This window comes from Anarrhichthys ocellatus, unplaced genomic scaffold (assembly GCF_004355925.1).
Source record: "Anarrhichthys ocellatus isolate YVR2014 unplaced genomic scaffold, GSC_Weel_1.0 scaffold4, whole genome shotgun sequence".
Lineage (NCBI taxonomy): Eukaryota > Metazoa > Chordata > Actinopteri > Perciformes > Anarhichadidae > Anarrhichthys > Anarrhichthys ocellatus.
Window position 1 is genome coordinate 5,344,497 of NW_022280034.1, and position 20,378 is coordinate 5,364,874.

The window sequence follows — 20,378 nt, forward strand, 5'->3', positions numbered from 1 at the left end:
TGTGTGTGTGTGTGTGTGTGTGTGTGTGTGTGTGTGTGTGTGTGTGTCAACGTGCGAGTGCATGTTTTCGTGTGTGTCTTAGTTTGGAGAGTGAAGAGTGTAAGTGCTGTGTTTGGGAAACCTGCATCTACACACACACACACACACAAGTTTCTTCCATCCAGCTGGGTTTCTCGCTGGGAGATATGCAGCCCAGTTCATCGCCAGACAGACGGGTAATATATGGCTCCTGCCTCTCACACACACACACACACATGCACACACACATACACACACTCTCACTCTCAAACAAATACCTAACCATATTAGAACTTTCTACAGAACTAACTGAGCTGTCTGCATGTTCTTCACTCAGACTTCCCTCTCAACAACCTCTTTCCAACCTATTTCTTTTGGACTACTGGGGAAGCTGTGCTGATAAGCCTCAGTCCGGTGAAAAGGAGACAAGGAAATAAGGAAGAAGACGAGGAGACAGACATTCCATCAAAGCCCCTGTGGAGCTGCAGCGTGGATGAGACAACCAGCCGTGATTTCTAATCGTGGAGAATGGCTGAACAGCGAGGAACATACGCAGGTATGCAAGGTTAATTCCCTCTTTATCTTCTTTTTCTTCTTCTTATATCTCCTTGGCAGCAGTCCTGCTTGTATTGTGTAGTTGTGTAGCAGTATAGGTGGTGTATTTCATTGTGACTGCGTATGTGATTTATGCGTGTACAGGAATGAGTCCGCTGAGAGGTTTCCCCTGGCTTTTGATATTCCTCTCTGCAGCAGCTGTGTGTTCAGGTACCACACACAGTATAAAATGCAATCAAATATATGCACAAATACAGTTTCCTCACCTCTTTTTCTCCATCATTAACTTAAGTATAAAACCTACCACAGACTTCACACATGCTTGTGCCTCCTTTACAGGTGTGGGTGGTGCAAAGGTCGACAATGTGTCGTCAGAAGTCTGTCGTCATCCATGCGTGGAGCTGGTGGGCTTGCTCACCGAGATCCACGGCCTGCGTATTGTGACCAGTAACCTGCTTGAAGACCTGGAGAGAGTAGTAAGACACACAAATACACCAATGCGCATGTATCATCTGCATGTTGGGCATTTTTTGTTAATGTTACCTCTCTGATGCTACGTTTATTTTTGATATGGCATGACCAGGAAATTGGATTTGAGCTGAAAAACATTTTAGAAAATTTTATGGAGATTTTTAAAATGCCCAATAAAGGTGTTACGTGTAACATTTTAACATCAGTAAAGCATTGTTCTCATTTTTAGTGATTGAATAAACAATTACAGAAAGCACTGTCAAAGTCTACCAGTGTCTTCAATGTGCTTTAAATTGTATTTGACGGGGTTGAGTTTTATGGGAAATTTGCGTGACAAGACCAACCGAGAGTAGCTCTTCTTCCAGAGCAAATGGAACAAGCAGCAACATCTTTTTTTCTGGCAGGGAGCCCTGTGGTTTGTGGTAAATGTCCTGGTGATTTTTGAGGGGGAAAAAGCATGCAGAAAGAATACCATCAGACTTAAAATGTTGGCTGCTATACTCAACTCAGCTGCCAATCTACTTACATACAACAGATCTCTGTATACTAATAAAGGTCAAATCTTGATACACTAGAGACCATATTGTGATGGGATGACACCAGCTGGAACGCCAAATCAGGCCAAGGGTGGGGGGCAATGGCCCCTTCCCCACATCTTACCCCCCTGCTTCTGGCGCCTTTGGTCAGACCACACCCATCTTCGAACTCTGTCTTCATTTTGATCTCAACTACACACCTGTAAAGTTTCGTGACTGCATCCTGCGTGGTTCTGATGCTATCGCAATGACAAAATCTGTCCACATATAGAAACACCTGGCAGAGTACTCAAAGCCTCTTCTGTGGTAGTTCCCGCTACAGTAGGTGTCTCCAGGACCACGTTTACCTTGATGACACACACAGACTCACAAGGGGAAAACAATACCAGCCAAAATATAGACTCTTACATAGAAAATGTAGTTCTGATAATGATTTTTCTGTTTTTGGATTCTCAGTCAAAAGAAAATGGAGAGATGCGGATATCTTTGGCTGAGCTGAGCAATAACAGCAGCAACAACAGCAGAAACTGGAAAAGCAGCAGCAGCAGCAACAGGATCAGGAGCAGGAGCAGGAGCAGCCTCAGCGGTGGCAGCGGTGACATCAATGATCTTGACAGAGTCGGGGAGATCTGGTGTATGCAGGATGGACGGGTGTACGAGCAGGGGGAGGACTGGGAGGTTGACAGCTGCACCTTCTGTGTTTGCCAGGTCAGTGTTGAACTACTGTTGCACTCTGAAATATTAGTAGTGAAGTGTTTGCTGGGAGAGTGCCATGCAAGTCTCGTTGATAGACAACAGACTGAAGCATGACTTGCTTGGGATTTGAAAGTCATAACATTAAGTCTCAAGGTTTGACTTTGACTGTTAAAATCCTGGAACAAAAAAAGTCAAAGAATCCTACGGCTGTAATATTGATGAGAAGATTGATCCCACCCTCCAGAGCGGTATCAGATCTAACTCTTGGCAAGAAAGCGAGTGAGCATATTTTCCACAATTCCTTAAAAATCTACTCACTAGTGTGGGAGATACTTACGGTACGTTTCACTTGTATCCAATGTGGTTTCATTTATTTTCAGAGCCGCCTTTGTTAGTCTCCGGTATTTCATGCTTGCTTCATCCTCCACTCTGTTTCATGCCAGTTTCTCTTCATAGAATGTCATTAGTTTTATCAAGGATGGATTGAGGGAGTAGCCAAACTATGAGCCATGACAGCATACTATTCATCATTAATCTGCAAGGACTGGCATTTAGCAAAACATCTGGCTCAAACTAACACGGTTTGGCAGATGCTATTGTTTAAAATGCTGAACGTGTGTGTATATCTTTCTCACCTTGAGTAGGATGGAAAGGTGGTGTGTCAGCAGGTGTCTTGCGCTCCTGTATCCTGCATCTATCCATCCTTTATCGAAGGAGAGTGCTGCCCTGTCTGTCTCAGTGAGTGTTGTTTGTCTGCAACTATGATTTAGAGCTGACAACGTGTGTAAAGAGCACAACATTTGACAAAGGCATACCGACGGTGTATGTGTGTGCGTGGTTTTAAAGATAATGAAAGCGGCTGGTCCCCGTGGTCTGAGTGGACCCACTGTTCGGTCACCTGTGGACGTGGAGGGCAGCAAAGGGGCCGATCATGCAATGACATCAAGCCGTCCTGTGCCGGCCCGTCAGTCCAAACCCGCAGCTGCATGCCGATGAAGTGTGACCGCAAGGGTAGGACATCACTCTGCATGTCTCATCTGTCACACGTCCTCAGTCTAATTTGTTTTGTTTTTTTGTGATTGATTGGCCGGTCCGAGGGAACAAATTGAATATTCCACGAAAGAGCACCAAAGTGTGGAACTTCAGATAAATAGATTTTAGAGATTGGAATCATAATTGGAAACATATTGTTGTATACACAGTGTGGTGCCGTGGTGGTGGTGGTCTGTGTTGAATTCTGCTCAGACTTTTGTGCAAAAAAACCCTGGACTTTTTACAATCTTTATGTGCTTGTTTCATATTTAGTGCGTCCTGACAGGAACTGGAGCCTTTGGTCTCCTTGGTCTACGTGTACAACCACATGTGGACATGGCAGCATCACACGGGTTCGTCTCTGCAACAACCCTCCGCCACAGAAGGGGGGCAGAGGGTGCACGGGCAGCGCCAGGGAGAAACAGCCATGCAACAATACGCTCTGCCCCGGTGAGTTTACGCATACACATACACACTGCACTGTGGTACTTAGCTGGCTTACAGGTAAACAATGTGTTTGTGTGTAGTTCCTGGAGGCTGGACAAGCTGGACTGAGTGGTCACTGTGCTCAGAGTCGTGTGGCGGAGGTCTTACAAGTCGCCAGCAGGAGTGTTTGAACCCGGCACCTCAGCACGGTGGCAAGCCTTGTGCTGGAGACGCTGTGGACTATGAAGCATGTAACAAACAACCATGTCCTATAGGTAAACTGAACCCAGTCCACAATCCTCAGGCTGTAGCTACATCTAACTGTGTAAGCAGATATTATCCAATAAGTAGGCTAAGCCTCACATACATGCAAAACCTCATCATTTTTTATTGGATGATTCATATTTTCAAACAAAGAAAGGATTAAAAAATAATATCCCACAGCGATTCTTCTGCCTTTATTCAATTATCGAGGCTCAGGACGGGACAGACACATTTTTCAAATATAAATGTGATCTTGGACTGTTCCTTGCCTTGATATGCACATTTGTGTGCTTTTTCCAGATGCATGTTTGCTCTCAAATCCATGTTTCCCTGGAGTGGAATGCACATCACACAGCGATGGATCATGGGAGTGTGGACGTTGTCCGTTGGGTTTAAATGGAAACGGCACTCACTGTGAAGATGAGAACGAGGTAATAATCACTCATCGGTGCGCAGTTAAACTCTTAACCTCAATGGCCTAGTGTGACAACATCTACGATATGCACTGACACCTGAGATTGTAACTTGGCATGGGGCGATATGAAAATGTCATGTCATTATCCCGATAATATTCAAAATAGAATTAAAACTCAAATTGCCCAGTGTTTAGGGAGTGTTTGTTATCGCAAATCCATGGTAAAATAATGTATCGTCCAATCCCAAGTTGTACAGTTATTTTTTTAGAAGTTTCTCTATGGTCCTACTTAATCACCTTTGCACATCATGCATGATTGTAAGAGCTTTAATGGGTCAGAGTTCAACCTCCAGCCTGTAACTGAAGGCACTGGATCACCGAACCAGACATGGTGTCCATGTCGAAAGAAGTAAATCTTGTCTAGTCTGACCCTGTACACATCAGCTGTCACACCTTTGTATTTACTGTTGGTGTTTGATATGCTGAGCATGGTTAATCCCTCTATCTCTGCAGTGTGAAGTGAAGAGCGTGTGTGTCACAGAGTGTGTAAACACAGACCCCGGCTTCTACTGTCTGCCCTGTCCTCCTCGCTATAAAGGCACCCAGCCGTACGGCCTCGGACTGCAGGAGGCCCAGAAAACCAGGCAGGCACGTGTTCTCCTCTTTAAATATACTTTTACTTTCGTGTGAAGTACTTCTCCTCTCTTTGTATTCTCAAATATTTGTTTTTGTTGTAGGTGTGCGAGCCATACAATCCTTGCAAAGACAACACACATGCCTGCCACATGTATGCTAAGTGTGTGTACCTGGGCCTGGCGTCTGAGGTTTTGTACAAATGTGTGTGCGCTGTCGGGTTCGCTGGCGACGGCTTCCTGTGTGCTGAAGACTCTGATCTGGACGGCTGGCCCAACACCAGATTAACCTGCAAGCAGAATGCAACCTATCACTGTCAAAAGGTAAAATAATAACAAACAAAATCTTGATCTGCTATGCTGTGTTCTGATTGGAAGGGATTTCACTAAGCTGAGTTGTGATTGGCTGCAGGATAATTGCCCCACACTACCAAACTCTGGACAGGAAGACCTGGACAAAGACGGACAGGGAGACGCCTGTGACCCCGATGACGACAACGACGACATCATAGATGAGAGGGTGAGACTGTGGCTCAGATGAGGAGTAACTTTTAGGAGTAACTTTCTTAAAACCTGCAAATATTCACATCCCGTGTGTGTGTGTGATCTAATGTGTGTGTGTTTGGCACAGGACAACTGCCCGCTGGTGTACAACCCCCGGCAGTTTGACTCCGACAGAGACGGGGTCGGGGACCGCTGTGATAACTGTCCGTTTGATAGCAACCCGCTGCAGGCAGACACGGATGACAATGGAGAGGGAGACGCCTGCAGCATTGACATTGATGGAGATGGTAAGAGCAACGCCAGGCCTGGAACATGCACTTACTTTATCCAACTATTACAGAACTCCATAATTATGCACCGACAGGTAGCTCAAATAATCAGTTCAATTCAACTTTATTTCAGACATATCGGTCCATATAAACAAAGAATGAATAGATACAATAAGATGACGCCAGCACCGAGGTATAATCATTGCAGTTCACAAATCCACAGTGATTAAAAGACATAGAGACATTTGTTCCAATGCTTCCAAAAACAAGAGGAATACATTGAGTCACTTTTTGTTGGCTTAGTTAAGGCCATTATTATTAATTTTTTTGATTCAATTCAATCGATTGGTTTTGTTGTCACTTTCCATGGGGATCTATGAGCAAAAATATCTTTTATGTATCCATCTATAACCCTGAGTCTTCACCTTCACTGACGGCCAAGACGACTGTTCGGAGCCGTCTGAACTGCTAGCTTGACATTAGCTTGTCGACTATAACTCTCAGTTGCCCTCAGTAACACGGCTACTTCTATGTTCTTACTGTCTTCTGTTCAATAGCTCAATATCCTCTTAATATGACACATTCAGGAGGTCTTTCAAAGATCTTGTGTTAAAAGTGGATTTAGTGTTAAGTTACACTTTAAATATAAATGCAATACTACATATTTCACCCCAAACATTGTCCTGATTTATAGTGCTCTTTGTGTTTTGTTTTTATGTGTAATAGAGGGTTAAAAGCCAAACGGCATGCCATTTATCTGGCGTGTGTGTGTGTGTGTGTGTGTCTTTCTCCAGAGGTTCTGAATGACCGGGACAACTGTCCCTTCGTCTACAACACTGACCAGAGGGACACAGACCTGGATGGTGTTGGAGACCAGTGTGACAACTGTCCCCTTCTGCACAACCCACTGCAGGTTCCCAAACAAACCCACAAATGCTTAAAAGCACACATATATCTGCTGGGGGAAAAAAAAAAAAGATATTTTTCATATTGATGGTGGCAGCGTTGCCTCACAGAACATCTGGAATGAGGTGCATATTTTACCACAGGGATCCAACAAATCCATTCTAACAATTTATTAGTGGCACTTGCAATAAATCAGGAGGATGGATGATTTTTCTTTTAAATACATAAAAAGGAAATCTTGGAGGTCTGTGCAGAGAGTCGGTGTGCTGGTGGAGGTAAACGTGTGATTTAAGAGCGTTCAAACATATCTTGTGTGTGTCTGCAGCTTGACTCTGACAGCGACTTGGTGGGGGACATGTGTGACGACAACGAGGACATCGATGAGGACGGCCACCAAAACTCTATGGACAACTGTCCCTACATTGCCAACAGCAACCAGGCCGACCACGACAAGGACGGGAAGGGAGACGTCTGTGACCATGATGATGACAACGATGGTATCCCCGATGACCGGGACAACTGCAGACTAGTGCCAAACAGGGACCAGCTGGACTCTGATGGTCGGTGTTTCTACTATTTTAATTTCTAATATTTAGGCGGGACATTTATACAAAACAAACAAAAGCACCTATAACAACTTCTAAAAATGAATCAGTATAACTGAGAATATCTCTGCAGATGTAGTAAAATGCTGATACATTTGCTGTCGCATGAGAAATATATTTTGTACGATTTGTTATAGATGGGTTTTGCAGCCATGCATTAAAATCAGTCCAGAATGTTTCCAGTGAATCTAGGTCATGTTAATGTTGGACATCAACACAAACAGGTTATGGCTCTCAGTCGTGTAATTAATCATAAATAAAAGATTCTTTAATTCATCCACCATCATACAAGAGTTACTCACATTTGCACATTAACTCTTCCAGTTTTTTTTTTCTCCTTCTTGATAAAAATGACTCCAGGGAATCATATCTCTAATTCTTCTCTCTTGCAGGTGATGAGAGCGGAGATGCATGCTTTGATGACTTTGACAATGACAGTATTCCAGATGCGCTGGATCCATGTCCACTGAACCAGGATATCGGGTCTACAGACTTCAGGAAGTTTCAGGTTGTTTTGTTGGACCCTAAAGGCACCACGCAGTCTGAGCCTCTCTGGGTGATCCGCAGCCAAGGCACCGAGCTGCTGCAGACGGCCAACTCGGACCCTGGCATCGCTTTAGGTGAGAAAAAACCCCAAAAAGAACACTTAACCCCTAAAAGAGTATTGTATATTAATACTAATATCCTTTTGTTCAAACAGGATATGACAAGTTCAGTGCAGTGGACTTCAGTGCGACATTTTATGTGAATACCAACCGAGATGACGACTACGCAGGCATTGTGTTCGCCTACCAGTCCAGTCGACGCTTCTATGTTGTCATGTGGAAACAGGTGAGGTTTGAATGCGGCCACATGACATTGATGATCAAAACTTCTACCCATCTTTATACATCTTCAAATATCTCTTTGACCATAGTCTCCTTAAAATGTCTCTTCTATGCACTAAAACTTTTTAAATTACAATTCTCACTGGCAACAAAAAGTGCATGAAATAAAAAGACTGTGCGGTGACGTTCCTCACTTTTATCCTCCGCATTCTTTCTCTCTTTCCATGAGAGCAGGTGTCTCAGGCCTACTGGGAGAAAAAGCCGTCCAAAGCTTTTGGCACAGCGGGAGTCTCCATTAAACTGGTCAACTCCACCACAGGACCAGGAGAGTATCTACGCAATGCCCTGTGGCACACGGGGAACACCAGACACCAGGCATGAATCAGTCACTTTGGCTCCTTATTTTGTGCCCGTCATAAATCACACTAAATGTCTTGTTCGAACAGATAGACCTTCTCTAAAACAACCTTCAACACCGGCTCAGTAAATATCAGATACTCAAGTTCAGCTTTCTTTCTCCCCCCTGAGATCTGTGTGTGTGTCTGTTTTAGGTCAGAACATTGTGGCATGATCCCAATAAAATTGGCTGGAAGGACTACACAGCCTACCGCATGCACCTCATCCACAGACCCAAGACTGGGTTCATCAGGTACAAAGACATCATCATATAACGTGTCATTTCTTATCACTGGAGGATCTAACAGTGGTTAGATTTATTCAAGAAAGATTCCTGAATGAGAATAGCCCAAAGATATCCAGCAGTTGTGCAGAAATTACTCTTTTTCCTTTGTGTTTTGTCATTATTACCTGGAAAACATTTCTCTGTTAAATACAGTGGTTGTATGTATTTCTATAGGCAAGGATCACAAACAGGACATTTAAGATACAAACCTGTAGATGTTTTGAGTTAAAGTATTACTCTCTTGGTTGCATCTCCTCCCTGGAACATGAATTTATATATTTTCATGTTAGCTGTCATAAACCACAGCTGGATTATGATTAAGGAAACCACCAAGGTGTGTGGTCTTCCTGAGAGGAACAACAGCTCCTCCCAAGTGAAATACCTCATTCGCAGCAAACATGCAAAGACACTGGTGTTGTCTTTTAAGTCCCACATTTGGGACTCAGTCAGTACCAGTTCGGTTAATGTAATTTATTTGGTGAAGCATGCAATCTGGTGAATAATTTCTTAAATTTGTGAAAATCACATTTAGTGCCAGCTTTTTGAAGAACAAAAAAATCCCCCACAGATGTGCTTGCGCTCGAGGATATCATCAATCTCCAAGTTATTTTATGATAACAGCGTAATTCTTACTTTCTTTGTTGTTTTCGGTTCTCCTCAACCTGCCACAGCTACTTCTATTTAAGTTAAGATTCACATTAATGGACTTTGTGCTGTTTATGTGCAAATGGAGAGAGGATCTACATCATCAGTGCTACAGTGAGGTTTTTTTAAGCTGACAAAAATGAGAGGAAAGAGAGCAAAACTGTGACGTGCCAAACCCAGTTGGTCAAATAACAGAAATACTCTTAAATAAGTTTCTCTCAGGAGATGCAAGCAAGGCTGTGTTGCATTCTGGGTTCTAACTGATTATTGAATGTGAGACTGAAGAGAGGCTCCTGCTCTTTGTTTGTGAAGGACAAACTCACATTGATATATTGTCACTACGCAGCTCTGTTGTAACTGCTTTAAATATAGCTCCGTTTGACGTCATGTTCGCAGTTTTCTTCAGCAATAAATGTTCAAATATGGAACCAGAAGGAAAATACATGCAGAAATAACAAAATGTATGTTAGTTAGAACGTTTATATAAAAAAAGTTATCCACATGGTGATGTTGGCTTTGTTGTGTTGCAGGGTGGTGGTGTACGAGGGCACGGGGATTTTATCCGACTCTGGGGCGGTTTACGACCACACGCTGGCTGGAGGCAGGCTGGGGCTGTTTGTCTTCTCTCAGGAACACGTCCTCTTCTCAGACCTCAGATACGAGTGCAGAGGTAAGAAATCCTGTCAGAACATCTGGAAGAAGTACTCAGACCCATAAGTAAAAGCACAATGTCACATTATTATAGATTATAATATGACTACAATATTGATGCCAAACTATTTGAACAAGAAATATATAATAACTTTTTTTTTTTTTTTTTTAAAGACATCAAATGTGATTGTGTGTTGATGTGAATGATTGTGGTAAAAAGTGCAATATTGCCCTCTGAATTTTGGTGGAGTAGAAGTCTAAAGTGCATCTGATCGGTGTGCCTCTGTCCTCCAGCGTTTAAAAAACAGTTTATCTTCAAAAAAATAAAGTGTGCCTCCGATATCTGTGACCTGTTTTTCTTCTTTTCCTCCTCAGATAACTGAATTATTTTCGTGTGATATTCAGGAAGCTCTTCAACAACCCACCAGAGATCCACGTTGATTTCAGAAATTCTTAATACAACTGAGAGAGAGAAACCAGGTGACTAACTGATAGCCGCGGCTGGGCAAAGGCTAAAACTACCAGTTAGTCATCATCAATCTATCAGCTTTTTATGCGACGGTATTGTATTGTAAGACTCAGACAGCATCTGATTGTAACTTCTCTTGGCTTTTTTATTTGCTAATGGTTGTAAATAATTATTTATTGCCAGATATGAAAGGGATTGATGGCTGGATATATACATGATGGCGTAAGTAGAGAAGCACTGTGCAAATGTCTGGTGGTAACTTATCAATAAAACGCTTTTTTTTTCAATTGTTTTTCTTTTCTGAGGAGTTATATTTCACACACTATTATGGAAATGTGGTCTCCAGCGCCCCTTAGTGGTGAAAGTAATAACTACAAATGATGAGCGGAAGTAATTTATTTATGGAGTAAACACAGTAAAAATACGCCATTATGATTAAATGCATGCGTTCAAACTTAAGTAAAAGTACAGAGGTGGCCATTGTCAACAAAGTATATTAAATTATTAAAACGTAAAGGACAGTACAGAATGGCCCCTGTCAGTGTTTGCTGTAAAATCTTAACCTCAGCTGTCAGACGCATGTAAAAAGTACAATGTTTTCCTCTGTAATTGAAGTACACAGCAGCAGAAAATGGAAACACTTATGTAAAGTCCAAGTAACTTAGTAGCTACCACTTGGTAAAGGAAATACAAATTCAATTGATAACTTCTTAATATACCATTAGATTAATGATTAAACATCCTGGAACAAGTTAAGAAACCCAAACTATGTATTTCAGGAAAATGCGTATTATGAAATCCCTTATAAATAATTCATTCATTGTATTGTTTTGGTTCCTTGTCTTTTTCAGCTCTATTTTTTTTAAATTATCTTACATCACTTTCATCGTCTGTTTTGTGTAACTGTAAAACTAAAACCTTTTTTTTGTTTTACACTAATAAATCTGTCTCCTGAAAAAGTTCACCTTGAGTTGAGCTTCAGCTTAAAATAAATTCTTTGTCATGACTCAAAACACTAAACCTGATAAACCGGTTGGAGAGGGAGTGCAGGAAGACACACACACACACACACACACACACACCTGGGTCAGTAAAATAGTGACGTCACCACCCGTCTCAATGAGATTAAGAATGAGGAAGACGTGGCCATCCACTGGTTAGAGAGGATAGAAGACACTGCTAAAAAACAACAGGCTTGCTGTCTGTTTAATTGAAGCGCGCTTTGTTGTTAATTAAGTGTCATTAAAGAGTTAAGGGGGAAGTGGAGGGATGGTCCGCAGCTGTAAAGACAGCTGGTGCGCTCGGTTTGCGGAGCGACACCAGTCCGCGCTGAATTTTGCGCTGCTGGTTGTCGGTTACATCCTTTACCTCATAATCGGCGCCGGGATCTTCTCCGCCATCGAGCAGCCCTACGAGCAGGAGCTCCGTGAGGAGCTGAAGGCGGCCCGGCAGGACTTCCTGAGCAATAACACCTGTGTGTCCGACGCGCGCCTGGAAGAGCTTCTGGCCCGCGCGCTAGAGGCCAGTAATTACGGAGTGACCGTGCTGGGTAACAACACCAATCGGAACTGGGACTTCGTGTCCTCCCTGTTCTTCACCAGCACCGTGCTGACCACAACAGGTGAGGCCTAGGGAGACAAAACTGTATGGTGTGGACACCAAACTGTGGTTTTTCCTGTTATTGGGCAGCACTTTCTGATAAGTCACGAGATGCAAAGGCTTTTGTGGTAACTTACTGCTTATGAAAATAGGCTACCCTGCTTTTAATAATCACTTGTATGTTTTTTTCTGAAAGAAAAATTCTAAGATACTTCTTTCAATTTCTTAAAATGTCACCTACTCTCAATCAAGAATGTTCAAATATACATATTTTCCAGATATTTTCCGCTTCAAAAGTTCTATAGACTAAAGACGTCTCCTCCTTCGGTTAAAGATCCCTTCTTGTGTAAGTTGAATAGCCCAACAATCCTGCTGATGTAGGCCTACTGTATGTACACATGTTGAACTTGATTTGATTTAAGCTGAGCACAAATAAACTGTTCCCCCTTGGCAGAAGATTGTGAAAACCGGCTTCTGGTGTCAAACTCTGCACATCATTCTGCATCGTGAAGGCCCAAGAGCCAAAAGTGAAGTTACAACAAACAAAAGACACTTTAGAGTGGATGGGGACATTTATACTTTAAACACCAGTAACCAAAAAAACTTTTCTCACAACTTTTTGATTTGCCAGATTGTGGAAAATCCCTTTAGCATTGTGTTTATCCTCATCCATTTGGTTACATTGCAGCTATTAATGTTGACAGCCCGTAAGAAATATGTGTTTCACACTATATTGTATACTATGGAGTAGGGGTGCAAAGGATCACAAACCTCACGGTTCAGTTCGGGTCACGGTTCGGATCAACAGAGAAAAGGGCAGGAGACAAATATAACTTTGCTTTCCATTTATTAATTAAAGAACTTCAAGAACACTTAAAGAAAAGAACTTTGGGCTATAGTCTTACATGAAAACAAAAATATTGAAGATGTCCAATTTGAAACAAAATGAAATAAATAAATAAAAATAAAACATTCAAGAATTCTGTTAAGTTTAAGTGCAACATGAGGTATGTTGAGACCCTCAGCCTTTGATCAATATTGAAAGAAAGAAACAGCCGGTGAGCTAGCTTCCACTGTTTACACTGAACTGCTTGGCAACAACTTGGGTCTATGTTTACTTCCTGTCAGGTTATGTCATTCAAATAGACAATAAAGTTTACCATTACTGTGACATTATTTTCAAAAAGATGAGAATATCTACATTGCCTGGGGAGAGGGTAGACCTTTCTGTAGTGATATTACTATTGGGTGGTCTAGCTTCCACTCTGATACTTCTGTCAGCACCTGCACCAGGTGTGTGCCTGTGTGACTGTCACAGAGGGGGCGTGTCTGCAGCACCGGACTATGAATCTCCACTCCGCCGTGGTGAAAGCGGTCACAGTCTTTTCCTTCTCTTAGAGGCCTGGAACAAGCTTCACACTGAAGTGGGTGCGTGAGGGGATTTCGTAGCGTGGCTCAAGCATTTTAACCAGATTTAGAAATCCTTTGTTTTCTACACCGGAGTGTCCCCGTCGCTGACAGACCGGATGGTGTCTCTTCATATGTGTGGACATGTCCGATGTTGCCGTTGTCGTGTGTCCGTTACACCACTACTATCGAGTCTGGGGTTACAAATGTTAATAATGCCTTTGCTTTTTTTCCTATAAATAATTATTGTTATACACGTGTGTAGAGCTTCACAGGGTGTCCTGGAGAATAATCCCACCTCTTATTCCACCCCTGTAATTAAGGCAAGGCTGCATGTTTTGCTGTGTTTTCAGGTTATGGCCACTCTGTTCCTCTCTCAGACGAAGGGAAGGCCTTCTGCATGTTCTACTCCCTCTTTGGCATCCCAGTTACCCTTTTCTTCCTCACTGTTGTGGTGCAGAGGATTATGGTCCTGGTGACTCGACTTCCATTGGCCTATTTCCACCGTCGATGGGCCATGTCTAAATCAAAGCTAGCCGCCATACATGCTGCCTGCCTTACCATCATCACGGTCCTGCTAGTCCTCATCATCCCTGCGTGGATCTTAGTCAGCCTGGAGAAGGAGTGGGATTTTCTGGAGTCTCTGTATTTCTGTTTCATCTCTCTGACGACCATTGGCCTCGGGGATTATGTCCCCGGAGAGATCCAGAGTAAAGAGGACAACCCACACCCACAGCTCTACAGGCTGGCCATTACAGGTGAGAGGAAGGTGGCTGAAGGTAGTGCTTTGCTTACAGGTGGAAGCCTTTTATCTCCAAAAAGAAAAAGAAAAACGTAAACCATTAACCCATCGATTTGGAAAAGGTTTCAAGCATTATTACGTATTCTCATCCTGCAGACAAGTGGTTCCCAACCTTGTTGGATGGGGACCAATTCAATCAGGATAAGTCTATGAGTTGTAAGCCGTTCAACCGAAGACGGCTTGTCATGTTTCAACTGAATGATTTTTAGAGCCCCAGAGAAGAAAAAATATCCAGTATTTCACAGGGAAAAAGCAACAAGAGGAAGAGTCTGCAGCCGTGCTAGCTGCTCTGTGAGGCTGTACCAGCGGTGCCTTGAGCTAAAGGCTAACATCAGCATGCTAACAGAATATCAGCATATCAGAAACGGTTTATTGCCAAGTATGTTTGCACATACAAAGGAATTTGGCTTGGTACATGACAATAAACACAGTGAAATAGTAAGACATTTTTTGTTACACATTGGTAATATGTTCATCATGTTTTCCACCTTTTACCACTTTAGCTTTTCTGATTGACAGGTTAAACAAAGCAACGACTGCAAGCTACTACACCCTTTATGTAATCACCAAACCTTGATGTGATCTTATAAATCCCTGGTCTTTGATTCGTCATGCTTCCATTGTGTCTGTGTGTGTGTGTGTTTGCTCTCCCAGTCTACTTGCTGCTGGGCTTGGTGTTTGTGCTGGTGGTGCTGGAGACGTGCTACGAGCTTCCCCAGATGAGACATCTCGCACAGAGGTTCTACCAAGAAAAAGTTCGGGAGCTGGACTCCGAGACCACCAACATCATCGACCAGGATCACCTGAGCGACGAGCAGAGCGAGCCCTCGAATCACGTCACAGATCACCTACCGGTCATCCCTTCTGTGTTGGAACAGGCTGCGTCCCTACGGCTGGATAGCAAGTCAACGCCTTACACCCCACCATCGGGATCTGCTGCCAACAGCAAACTGAGATGACAGATTGTCTGGAAATTGCAATCAAAATCATGACTGCTCAGGCTTTGACCTCGAAATGTCTATGCATGAGGTCAAAAGGAGCCTGAGCACACTTGTGTGTACATGTACGTGTAAGCTGGGTCACTTAATCACTTTCTGCAATTGCCAACACCAACAGACGTTTTGTGGCGCCACAGCAGGAACCACCCACAGATTATCTGGATGGCATTGTTTTCTCATGTAGCTCCCATTCCCTGCAGATAAGAGCTCTATCTGTGACACAGAGGAAGGGCTGGGCCCCCAAACGGAGGGAAGCCCCACAAGGTTCCACTTCCTGCCAAAGCCTTGATGCGTAATTCCAAAGTGGCACAGTTTGCTCTTGAGGATTTCACACCCGCTCTTAGCACTTTGTATAATCTATGGTGGTATTTGCATAGGAAATTTGCCTTCTTGTTGGAAGATGAATAGCAGCACTAGAGGGGAATCAGGCGTTGCCATCAGTTGGCCTACTGTACATTATGTGATAGGATTCCTAGAAAAGGTTATTGATGTGAATTGGGTGGATAAAATAATAGAAACCTCTCAGTATAATGCAAAATAGTTCAACAGCACCACAAACTGCAGCCTCCATAATTATCATAATGTTGAATCAATGTCTTTCTAAAACTATTTCAACAACAACAAAAATTATGCTTTCCATAAAGGGAAGATGGAAGATGTATTGCGAGGCTGTTGTCTTACACTGTACCTCATAAACTGGACATTGAATATATATCTCAATGTGGTAATCATCATGTAATGTGTGCCCTCTCACCACTAGAGGGCAGCACTGGCATCTTATACACAAAAGAGTTACTTGAGTTTTTTGCTACTGGGATTTTATCTCTAATGCTGCTCAGGGGAAAGTTTCATAAAACATTTAACTATGCAAGAATGTGTCATTGTCACAACTGAGGGTGAGGGAGCATGTTGCTTTTTTAAATTATCTATTTCACTCATGAGCTAATGAAACAAAAATGGGTTCAAATTACAATAGATAAAAGGATATAATGTGTCTACCAAAGATCATTTTGCTCCTGTTTTCATTGTCAATTTTCTACTTTTAATCGAGAGCAAAACTTTGTCATGGTAGTTTTTATAAAATCCAATCAGCTTTCTGCATAAAATGTAAATAAATCATGCAACATTAAACATTTTCTAATTGATTATATTTTTACGAATGACAAGCGATTCAAACATTTTATATAAACATGGGTTATTTTATTTATTTATACATTACAGTATCATATTCACATCATAGTTCAAGACACATGCAGACTGATATAGGTACGCATACACTCAACCACCCATTCAAATTCATACATACACACCCACACAACACACAAAAACTGTCCTTCAACCGGATAAGCAACACTCACTCTGTAGAAAGAGTAGAGGAAGTATTTGTCCTTCTGGAATGTCATTGGATCCACATGAGCTGCAGGACTGTTGATGTGCAGTAGACGTTGACCTTTCACCTCCCCACAAAAGTTGCAAAGTGTAAAGTTGAGTTATTCAAAAATTGGTAGAACACACCAACACACACTTGCTCTCACAAACATTCCCTCACTTGCCGTCACTCGTACATACATCGTATGTACACACACACACACACACACACACGCACGTGTTTTCTATACGATCTGTTGCTGTTTGGAGCAGCGGGGCCATAGAGGGCGCAAGCTGAAGAGGAAGAGGATGAAGATCAGTACTGCGATGATGCTGACTATGGAGACGTAGCCGGCGTGGGGCAGAGGGGGAGAGTCAGCAGCCTCAGCTGGAATCATATTGGTCAGATTCAACATGTAGCCCAGCGTCCAGCCGGCATCGCTGCCTTTTATCTGTAAACAAACACGGGAAGCGGGAAAACTATCACTGTCATTTATTGATGTACTGCAGGCCAGTACAGGTTGGAGCTACACTGTACTGTGTGGGGTACTCACTTATACTTTCATAAATATTTTTACTTATGCTAAAGTAGAATTTGATTGGACAATTTTCATTCTCTTGCTGCTAATCTTATCTTAACCATCACTACATGATGTTCTGCTGGTGACATGAACATAACATGTTTGTTATTTTATGCAGCAATTCCTGTAATCCAATACAATTTTCTCTTTAGGGAGACGGTAAAAGAAACCTTGACCGTTCAACCTAACCTTACCCTAACCTGAAATCAAATTGTTTTCTTATCATACAAGTCCACAGAGAAAATACTTACTTTAACCTAAACCTAAATACACACCGATTATACTTCTTTTTCCTGGAAGATTTTTCAGCTTCAATTTCTGGGTCCTGGTATTGTGCATGCTGGCTGTGCTTTTACTACTGTGATAAATCACAATATTAAATAAATCATATTGATTCTACTAATTTATAATATAATCTATTTGTAAAACATTTTAATAATTCCTGTTTTATTGTCTGTTATGCTTTTCTAACTATTAACACCTCTCACTGCTCTGTTCATACCATAGACTGCATATGAGAAGGGTTCATACGTGATAAAGTTTTTTGACAACTGTATCACGTTTCTGGTTGCTGCTTTGCACGATTCTGCGGTCATCATAACAAACGTTGGTTTTGCTGCCTGGATACTTATTGGTTAATTGTGACCTGTTGGTCTCATGGAACAAGTCAGCTCGTTTCGAGATGAAGTGTACATCGCCTGGTGACAAAAAACTGCGGTCAAGTCGGACAGTTTTCAGCCGCCAACAAAGAATAAACAGGAAGCCACAGAAACAGTTACTTCCTGTTAGATCCGACCTGTAGGCTTCTTGTAGTTTGCAGACCTCTTTCGGATTTATTCATGTTTGTCCTTATAGAAGTACAAGGGCACACACATCCATAGGGCGTTAATGCTCTGAGGTGTGAGGTAGGAAAGGAGTGGACGGTGATCTACTGACCTTTTCAATGAATTTAATGTTGGAGTAGGTCACTGAGGTGAAGTTGTATCCTTCTGTCAGCAGGGTGAGGATGTACGTGCCAGAGAAACAGTACTCAGCCAGATACTTTTGTTTTGCTTTTGGGTGCTGCTGCACTATCTGTTCAAGCGGGTTAAATGCAGTGATATCATTAAGTAGAGGCATTCTGCAGGATTTAAGACAGGAAAGCAGATAAATATGGCTGGACATTTGTTTTGTGCTTGTAATCGATGCATAAATATGCCCCGACCTGATCCCATGGAGTAGCACAGTAGGCTTTTAGCTGTTCCTTGACAGCTTCCAGAGGGATGGTTGTATCAGTCAGATTGAGGAAGTCCATCACAAAGTAGTAAGCAGAGAAAGCCTGCAGTGAGAGGGAGGAAGAGATGAGGCAAAGGGAAATCTAACTTATCCTGTTATCTTGAGCAACTAAAGTAATCAGTTTATAAATGTTTTATTCTCACTGACTAAGACATTACGTACATGTGCAAAATCAACAACAGCAACATCTCTTGTTACTCTCAATATTTCTTTGGGAGTAAGTAGTTACAAGGAAAACTGTCCTTACAGTGAGGTCTAGATTATTCAGTTAAAGTTAAAAATGCAATGTGCAACACAAATGCAATGCCATTCACCTACATTATAGTGATGCAGTGGCAGGAATCTCAAACATAGATAAAATAATACAAAAAAAGTATTTGCGTGGCTCGATACCGCTACATATAAGTGAGAAAAACATATATTTTATTTGTAATGATGAATAAAACTCAATAACTGTGTTACATTACCCCAAATCCTCCCTGCAATATTGGCTGGAAGACCCCGTTGAAAGAGCAGTGGCTGTATTTGCAGTCAGTAAAGTTGAAGACGTTTTTAACGACTTCCTGGCATTGTTGGAAGTTTCCTGTACCGGTGTGGTGGAAGGTTGCAGGGGCTCTTTGTGGTTTCCTGTCTGACACGCAGGGGCTGTCATAGAGGACAGAGTACTTCTTTGTTGCATTGTACCCAGGGTGGGAACAAGGATCTGCTACTGCATTTGGACCTGACTAGAAGAGAGAGCACGATAGAGAGGCGTAAGAGATGCAGAGAGTAAGCTAATTAGATTTAAATTCAGCATTATTGCATATTTCATATCACTCTTAAAGATGATTCAATCTCAAATGATCACAGATTAGATTAGATTTGAACACATCATTAATGTCAACAGAGAAAATAATTTACTTGAGTCTGGCGTGCCAGCTTCAATCGTTGCGCTTGGTCTTTCCCGTAACACAGGAAGCTGTGAGTGTACAGGTTATAGTCATTTCCATAAAGCCGGAAGGTGACTGAGTTGCTAGGTGACTCTGAGCCGTCATAATTATCGGATACAAAGCTAATCTGAGTGGAGGCCCCGCCAAGGTCAAGGGCCCCGGTGGTTTCCAAGCCCTGCAGCAGAAACAGAAAGGCATTAAAATCCGTGGGTAGCAGGAGCACGCTGACTGATCCACAGAAAACACGCTTAAAAGTGGACAAACTTGCATGGACATGCATGCAGACATGCGGACCTGTTTGAGGCGGTCATCCAAGTAGTTGACTGTGACCCAGCCAAAGGCGCCCTCCTCCTGGCCGCTGAGTAACCTCGCTCCCTGATAGGAAAAGGGGAATTTTTGCAGGGCTCCCTCCACGGCCTGAAAGACGTCGTCTGACGCCACGCTGTCCACCATACTGCACACAACAACAAATTCATTAGACTAATTCACATCCATAATTCAAATCACTACAGCAGCAGCCCATAAATAATAGACGTATATAATCGATCGGAAAGTAACATATTCCTGTTATTCCCTCTATAGTGCTTTGGCTGTTAAGTTCATGTGGAGGTAAATCACAAAGCAGGCATGAGGCCACACATTGTAACACTTCGACTGCCAGCACAAACACAGTTATAGAGAGAAAGCTTAGGATACGTCAGTGTGTCGGCATGAAAACGCATGGTGTGTTACTTTTTGTGGACGCATGTTTTATGATGGATTACGGGGATGTGTGTGTGTGTGTGTGTGTGTGTGTGTGTGTGTGTGTGTGTGTGT

The 20,378-nt window shown here is 42.5% G+C and overlaps 3 protein-coding genes across 5 annotated transcripts in view; 2 read left to right on the top strand and 1 right to left on the bottom strand.

The window, feature by feature from the left end:
* The first annotated feature begins 719 nt into the window (after positions 1-719).
* On the top strand, positions 720-10,854 carry LOC116381476 (thrombospondin-2-like). The gene is made up of 20 exons (XM_031843681.1): positions 720-783; positions 913-1,049; positions 2,037-2,288; positions 2,921-3,014; positions 3,123-3,287; positions 3,582-3,758; positions 3,836-4,009; positions 4,299-4,429; positions 4,927-5,061; positions 5,151-5,369; positions 5,458-5,565; positions 5,677-5,836; positions 6,613-6,731; positions 7,050-7,284; positions 7,722-7,949; positions 8,030-8,160; positions 8,391-8,531; positions 8,708-8,805; positions 10,014-10,153; positions 10,510-10,854. The coding sequence occupies exons 1-20, from the start codon at positions 720-722 to the stop codon at positions 10,515-10,517; spliced, it is 2,916 nt and encodes a 971-aa protein (XP_031699541.1). The 3' UTR covers positions 10,518-10,854.
* An 890-nt stretch (positions 10,855-11,744) lies between these two features.
* Positions 11,745-17,096, top strand: LOC116381432 (potassium channel subfamily K member 1-like). Its single transcript, XM_031843585.1, has 3 exons — positions 11,745-12,224; positions 13,963-14,367; positions 15,066-17,096. The coding sequence occupies exons 1-3, from the start codon at positions 11,873-11,875 to the stop codon at positions 15,368-15,370; spliced, it is 1,062 nt and encodes a 353-aa protein (XP_031699445.1). The 5' UTR covers positions 11,745-11,872; the 3' UTR covers positions 15,371-17,096.
* Positions 16,589-20,378, bottom strand: part of entpd1 (ectonucleoside triphosphate diphosphohydrolase 1) — a 13,463-nt gene continuing 9,673 nt past the window's right edge. For all 3 annotated transcript variants that reach the window (XM_031843582.1, XM_031843581.1, XM_031843584.1), the window contains 6 exons: positions 19,857-20,016; positions 19,534-19,737; positions 19,101-19,358; positions 18,563-18,676; positions 18,295-18,432; positions 16,589-17,229 (listed from right to left, as the gene is read on the bottom strand). In XM_031843582.1, the coding sequence (XP_031699442.1) occupies positions 17,023-17,229; positions 18,295-18,432; positions 18,563-18,676; positions 19,101-19,358; positions 19,534-19,737; positions 19,857-20,016 (1,081 nt within the window). In that variant the 3' untranslated portion in view covers positions 16,589-17,022. The remainder of the gene's footprint in view (positions 17,230-18,294; positions 18,433-18,562; positions 18,677-19,100; positions 19,359-19,533; positions 19,738-19,856; positions 20,017-20,378) is intronic.

Bases quoted from the DNA above. Each gene is read 5' to 3' on its own strand.
- LOC116381476 (XM_031843681.1), top strand. From the start codon at position 720: ATGAGTCCGCTGAGAGGTTTCCCCTGGCTTTTGATATTCCTCTCTGCA. The intron at 784-912 runs GTACCACACACA...CCTCCTTTACAG, and splicing joins TGCAGCAGCTGTGTGTTCAG to GTGTGGGTGGTGCAAAGGTC. The intron at 7,285-7,721 runs GTCGGTGTTTCT...TCTCTCTTGCAG, and splicing joins GGACCAGCTGGACTCTGATG to GTGATGAGAGCGGAGATGCA.
- LOC116381432 (XM_031843585.1), top strand. From the start codon at position 11,873: ATGGTCCGCAGCTGTAAAGACAGCTGGTGCGCTCGGTTTGCGGAGCGA. The intron at 12,225-13,962 runs GTGAGGCCTAGG...CTGTGTTTTCAG, and splicing joins CACCGTGCTGACCACAACAG to GTTATGGCCACTCTGTTCCT. The intron at 14,368-15,065 runs GTGAGAGGAAGG...TTGCTCTCCCAG, and splicing joins CTACAGGCTGGCCATTACAG to TCTACTTGCTGCTGGGCTTG.